The sequence below is a fragment of the Amphiura filiformis genome, chromosome 16, assembly GCF_039555335.1.
Source record: "Amphiura filiformis chromosome 16, Afil_fr2py, whole genome shotgun sequence".
NCBI lineage: Eukaryota > Metazoa > Echinodermata > Ophiuroidea > Amphilepidida > Amphiuridae > Amphiura > Amphiura filiformis.
Window position 1 is genome coordinate 32,515,425 of NC_092643.1, and position 7,453 is coordinate 32,522,877.

Below are 7,453 nucleotides of genomic sequence, written 5' to 3' on the forward strand. Positions count from 1 at the left end.
GATTTTATATAATAGTTCACACACATACATCCACCCCAGCCACTAGAGCCCCCACCCCACACACACCACCCACCCCGTGCGTGTGAGGAAATAGGAGCAAAGATGTGTGTTTGTATTTCGAAATTGAAACATAAGAACACAAGTTCAATTCTTCAAATTAGTATTAGCAATAATTGTAAATCTTACACCAGCCCTTTAAGCTGCTCTTAATAGTGCTTCGAAGAGAATCTACCCACATCAGACAGTAAATTCAACACGCAGTAAAGACTTTGCTTTAGTAAAGCTCTCCAAACTTAAGTACGTCATTTCGGCTAACAAGTGCGTAGTTGTTATAAACGACGATGGTATAGAAAGAATACCGGTGTTAGGTATTTCAGTTTCAAGTTGAGACAGCGCTCGAGAAGTAGGTGTTCTCAACATATCCACATATCGACCAATCCCGTTGTTATATACACCTCCGTTTGGGTCAAATAAGGTATTGAAGATATGGATTTTCTCCCAAAACACCCAAAAAATGTAGGTCCTTTTGTGGAAAAAATATGAAAGGTCAAAATTTTCAATTGATCTTCGATTTTTCATCCCAGCTACATACACTTAAAAGTACACATCGTTAGACTTATTAAGTTTACTTCGAGGAGTGTTAAATATCAAAAATATCCATTTTTAACAATTTGTCATCAAATTTGCATTATATCGCGAATTTCAAGAAAATCTAAATTATTTGATATCAGAAGGACATTCCTCATATTCTGAATGTAATGTCTGATTTGCTCATAAGGTCCCACAAAAATACTGTGCAAGCGTTGCTACCCGATTCTTTAAATAACACGTATTATTGAGACTATTTTAGAAACGACATTGTGGTTGTCTTCTTTAATGATACAATAACAAGGTCCTTACATACATCCTCAGTGGAACCAGACTATTCTGGGTTAAGAAAACCTCAAGATTGCTGTAAGATTTGAAACTTATATTACTATACATACAAAATGGGTTAGATGTTGTGTTTAAGGTGGTACTACATCCCCTGATAAATTTTGTGATTAATGTTGCAGTTTTCTTAAAAAAATAACTACACACTGGTAACAAAAGTTATGTATATTATAGGGGCAAAGAATCCAATTACTTCTATTGAAATTTCATTGATTCAAGTCAAGTGGTTCATTATATGTATATATTTACTGTTATATATAAGAAACATTCTAGGGGCACCTCTTTTCTTGTTTTGGATTCCTTGCCCCTATTATAATATGCATAACTTTTGTTACCGGTGTGCTTTTATGTTTTGAGAAGTAGTCACAAATGTATCAAGGGGTGTAGTACCACCTTAAAAACAAGTAAATTTCTCTCATTTTACGGTAACATATAAGCCGTAATAACAAACGTAAAAGCTCTAATGTATTGTAAATTGTTCCGTAAACAAGTTCATGAGGATTGTTAGTAGATATCATTTAAAAAATTTCATGTAAACAAATCCAATTGATTATTTGGTAAAATGATGTTAAACATACCTAACAATGACGTTTCGATGCTTAACATCACTTCACCAAATAATCAATTGGATTTGTTCACATGAAATTTTATAAATGATATCTACTGACAATCCTCATGAACTTGTTTACGGATCTTACAAAGAATTACGGACAATCCGCGGTTCTGGAAGTAAGAAAGTACGAAAATAACGAGAGGAAGTTGGCCCGTTACCGGAACCACCGTGTTTTCACTTTGCGATGTCGCGATTTGGGGAATAAAACCTCTCAGTCTCCGACTTAAATGCCCAATTAACACCAACAAAGCTCGTGATATTGTCAACAAAGCTCAAAAGGAACTCCTTCGTGAACGTTTGCGAGTCATTAATAACAAGATTAGTAATTTAGAATCAAATTCTTAGAGTAGCGATCAAGAAATACAGTCCCGCTACCCTGACAACGTAGAACGCGACATTCATGATCATGTCGCAAATTCTCGCGAGAGTGAGTTTAGCAAAACAAAATGTCGGCAAATCCGGAAGTTGGAATGGATGCAAGAGAAAGAAAACGGAAGAAAATCAAGCAAAAGAGTCTTGACAGATAAACGCGTGAGTAATGGTAGTGATAAGACAATTGATCTAAGTGGTACCCAACTCAAAAAATGAGTGATTAACAAGTCAAAATACAACTTGACGACCCCGCAAACCTCACTGCTAGCCAAGGGGCTAAATTTTGCAGTCGCGCCAGATAATAACAATGCAGTGCTTAATGACTATATCGTGGCCACTGAGGAAGCGTGTGTTGGCCTTGGCGCTAGCGACGCGGCCCAGTTACGCGCAGAAATGGTAGGGGTGTTGAAATCCACTAATAATACCAAGTCTAATCTAAGTAAAGATGAGAAAATCGCTTTAAAAGACCTTAGAAAGGAGGATACAATTCTGATCCTTCCGGCTGACAAAGGTAAATCAACAGTAGTGTTGGATAAGAAGGACTATGAGGAAAAAGTAAACATCATGTTAAATGATGACAAAACCAATGAGAAACTCAAGAACGATCCAACCGCGCGTTACAAGAAAAAGCTTGTAAGCTTACTCACTAGGTTCAAGAAAGAAGAAAAGATCACTGTCAAAGAGTATTGGAAACTCTACCCCACTGTTGAAAACAACCCTAGAATGTACTGCACGCCAAAAATACATACATCCGGCAACCCTTTGAGACCTCTAGTGGACTACTGCGGCTCGATTATGTACGAGACATCCAAAGAGCTAGCCAGAATTCTAAGTCCTTTAGTAGGCCAGTCGCAGCACCATGTTATTAACTCCAAAGATCTCGCCGAGGACTTAGTTGAAATTATGATTGACGAGGGCGAGGAATTCATATCTCACGACGTAGTGTCTCTGTTCACTAACACCCCCATTAGCGAATCCCTTGAGATTATTAGGCACCGGTTAACTGAAGATGCCTCGCTAAATGAGAGAACCAAATTAACTGTAGACGACGTCATGGAGATTTTAGCTTTTGCTCTCACTACCACATACTTCTCCTTTCGCGGCCAAGTGTATCAACAAAAATTTGGTACCGAGGTGGGCTCCCCGGTTAGTCCAATAGTTGCTAATCTCTACATGGAGTGGCTTGAAAAAGAAGCCATTGCCACAGCCCCGGTCAACTGTCAACCTAGACTTTGGAAAAGATATGTGGACGATGTGTTAGAAATTGTTAACAAAGGATCAGCGGAACAGCTCACTTCACACATCAATAAGATAGACAAAACCGGTAACATCAAATTCACGTATGAAAAAGAAGAAAACCAACAAATCGCTTTCCTTGACACCCTCATTGTCAAGAAACCCGATGGCTCCATTAAACTGTTAGTGTACCGTAAAAGGACACACACGGATCAGTACCTCCACTTTCAATCTCACCACCCACTTCAGCATAAACTCAGCGTCATTCGAACCATTATGGATCGAAAGGATAAAGTCATCACAGAGGAGGAAGACAAACCAATTGAAGAAAGCAAAATCAAGGAAGCCCTCAAACTTTGTGGGTACCCAGAATGGGCTTTCAAAGACGTGGACAAAAAGAAACCCCCCAAAAAGGAACCGTCACAGTCGGTCACTAGAGGTATGGTCGTCCTCCCCTACAAAGAGGGGCTTTCGCAGCGTGCTAGGAGGATATTTAATAAGCATGGCATTCAAACATCATTTAAGCCACACCAGACATTAAGAAACATTCTGGTCCACCCAATGGACAAACGCGATTCCTTACAAACCGCCGAATGCGTTTACGAAATCCCCTGCCGCAACTGTGAAAAACCTACATAGGTGAAACCACTAGAGTTCTAGGTGCGCGGCTTAAAGAACACAAAACCGAAGCGGAAAAAGCCTCAACTAAGGCTTATACCAGAGCTCAGAGGAAGGCCTCGGTCACCGGTGAGGTCAACAAATCCGCTATTACTGGCCATGTAGCGGAGGATAACCATGTGATCAATTGGGATGACGCGAGCATAAAGGAAAGAGAGCAAAACAGAAATAGAAGACACATAAAAGAAGCGATTTGGATACGGAAAAGGGGGCCCAACACACTCAACCGGGATGAAGGAAATCACTTCCTGCCGCACATCTATGACCAACTCCTAAAACCACCTAAAACAGCGCCACCAACGTCATGCTCCGACAGGAAGCAGACGAGGAGGACTGGGAGAATTGGTCAGTCGATTTGAGGAAGTGCTACGATGTAGCACGAAACGACATTGTTAGGTATGTTTAACATAATTTTACCAAATAATCAATTGGATTTGTTTACATGAAATTTTATAAATGATATTGTAAATTGTTTATTGTAATATCATGTAATTATCAAATCTTCAATTTAGTCCATAAAAAAGGAACAAAATACCTAAATGAGCTTACAATAAATGTGATTACAATAGACTGAGATAATTTGTGATATTTTTATCCTTAAAAACCTTTCACTACTTTTATTCCTTGTTGTGTTTTATCTTTTGATCACGCAACAATACTCACGTTACTCCTAAGTGAACGTGAGATGACATATTACCCATATGACATATTTCCTCTGGCCACTGCATGTACACGAGCAATGCCAAAACATATCATTTGACATAATCTGATATTATAAAGATCATGCAAACAACGATCAAAGCATGCTAGAATGCGTGAGCTTATATTAAAGGTAGGTCGTCCAATTGTGTAAATATAGTTTTTCTACAATTACATTGCAGTTTATCACTAAAGCAGCTGATTCTAAGTTTGAGTTGAATTGGCACGGATCCGCGATCTTGATCCCAAAACAGCCCTGCAAATACAGAAACTTTTTAAAAACGTTTCAAACAGAAAAATGGAAATTGAGATAAAGAAAAGAGAAAAGAAGGAAAAGAGTAAAGAAGCAAACTCGTGTGTATCTTTTGTGCTTCACACAATGTTGCGCCTTACATGTACGCGCGAAAATTGTCCCAATGAAGACCTTTTTTGAAGCAGCAAGACTTCGACCCCTACCACTCCTGTCTTCACTTCCATTTGTCTTGATACATTTTTGCTATCAGACTTTGGGTATAAAAGAGAAAGGATATCATCTGAATCAAATCTCAAAATTATTGAATGTAATTGAAACGTTAATACTGAAGAACAACATAGGTTCCAACCAAATGTTAAAAGCGGCAAAAAGGAAATGTAGGATCCACATTTTTGTTTTAAATTACGATAAGTGAGGTGACTCGATACAATGTAAATCACACAATAGCAAAACATGTTCTTTCTTGTTTGTGTGTTGTTACAGGGATATCAAGTTATTCAATACGTATTTGTGACAAGAAGAATCAGCTTGATGTAATTCGCTGTATATCTTGTATTGCCGGATGCAATTATACATATCACAACAGGAAATACGAGAAATAGGACAGTTAAACGGCAGCGTTCGTATCCTTAAGAGGTGAAACTAAACGTTAATAATAGCATTAACTTCATTTGCAGCAGGTATCAAAGTTAAAAGGTTTTCTGTTAAAGCATTCGACACTAGCCAGTTGGTGAAAGTATTCAGAGAAACAGCTGGGTATCCTGGCATTAATTGACCACCAGTGACTACCATCAAGGGGCTTCGCAAGACGGAACGCATCTGGCTCAAATGAAATTCTATCATAGGTTCGTTAAAGCATGGTTAAAGATACAACATGACAAATCAACTTGTACTTGTCTTAAATAATTAAACAATATCCATCATAACGGTTAACGGTTGGCGCTCCCAAATTCGATTTTTTTTCTTATTGGTAACAAACCTGATACTTTTGATTATGCCTTATTACGCTTAATTGAGGAGGACCACTTCGAGCGTATAAAGTAATCATCAACAAGATTGATACGAGTCTCTTCCTCGACAAGTTATGGTCGTGAGGTATGCGCTAATTCGTATTCAAAGGCGGCGCCAGAAATGCTATATGTATTATGTTCCATTACAATATCACTGATTTATTCATTCATTCAGTACTGATTTATTCATAATTAGTACTATTGAGCAAAAATGTAAATATAAAAGTTATACACACACAAATACATAAATACATAAATAAATTCGGTCCGATCAAAAGAAATAAACATTATTCTGATCAAACACACTTCACTCATTTTTCCATTTTTCAATACTTATACCGAATACATAATGCACCAGCAATCATCAATCAATATTATCAATAAGATACAAATACAAATTATTACAAGTATTAGTGAAAGAATGATAATAATCATGGGTAAATTAATCGGAACAATAAACAATATTAATGGCGTCGCCCAGGTCCAAAATGCTTTTGTATTTCTTGGAATAGAAATAATAAGGGGGGGGGCGCCGTTGGTTAACAGCCATCATAATTACATGGGCCATTTTCATGAGATTCAAAAGCTGACATGACAAACATGGTTACTGGAGTAATATTGTCAAAATTACTTGCACTTGCATAAAAGTGTGAAAATGTCAGTTGCCATTTCATCTATAGTATACATTTCATGTAGATAATAAATCACGACGAAGGTTGGTATAGTAATGACATATCATTACAAAAATGAAATTCATCCTCCGCCTGATTTAAAGTTCTATTCTATTCTCTGGATTTATTTTGGATCATGAGATTATGTTCGCTTATTCTTAATTTACAGATATTTAAACGAGCGAAATATTGTGTTACCGTATGCTATTTGTATGACGTTATATTCCAGGTTCTTGTATTTTATCATTATCCAATAGCTGCTTGAACACAATTAATCCAAATTCACATCAAAGTAGATTACAATAAAATGTATCATTTTTACCAAAGATTGGTTTACGAGTCATTCAAGACATGTTTTATAACCATGAATCACAATACTTATTTATGACTGTGTAAATACTTTCATAACACTATTTACATCAATAATACGGTTTACGAATAGTTAAAACTAAAAAAAATCCAGAAGTTGGAGAAAAGTGAAGAATAAGCTGTTGCCTATAGATAAAAATGTCTATATACTCGTATTAAAAGCCGTAAAAAGCCACTCAAGGGACGTCCATCATTTTATCTAAAAGAAACAACCAGACAGATGCATAAATTATCAACGTGGGTTATGGTCAGCAGCCGTTGCCATTGGGCAACATCAACTAACACATTTTTTAGATTTGCAGCTACGTAGGCAATATCTCTGTAAATCAAAATCCGAAAGTAAAACGTATGCCGCAATAAAAAGCGCGCTTATCTCACTGGCTAGAAAGCAATCGCTTGTCGCTGAGCGATGGAGTATTCGTATAAATTTAACTTGACCCAAATTTAGAACTGGTACTAAGACAACTAAGCCGATATATTTGCCAACTGATCAAAGTATGGTGTTACCATGTTTAACAAATGATGTCGCGGTGTCTTGGTATGGCCAAACACTTGGATTGGGCTATTCCAGAAATTAATCGCACCCCCTAAAGAAGACATGTAAGTTTGTACCATAAAT

The 7,453-nt window shown here is 37.2% G+C and overlaps 1 protein-coding gene across 1 annotated transcript; it reads left to right on the forward strand.

The window, feature by feature from the left end:
• The first annotated feature begins 2,311 nt into the window (after positions 1-2,311).
• On the forward strand, positions 2,312-3,793 carry LOC140172568 (uncharacterized). Its single transcript, XM_072195711.1, has one exon. It carries the CDS (start codon positions 2,312-2,314, stop codon positions 3,791-3,793), a length of 1,482 nt encoding a protein of 493 aa, XP_072051812.1.
• The last annotated feature ends 3,660 nt before the right edge of the window (positions 3,794-7,453 follow it).

Bases quoted from the DNA above. Each gene is read 5' to 3' on its own strand.
- LOC140172568 (XM_072195711.1), top strand. From the start codon at position 2,312: ATGGTAGGGGTGTTGAAATCCACTAATAATACCAAGTCTAATCTAAGT.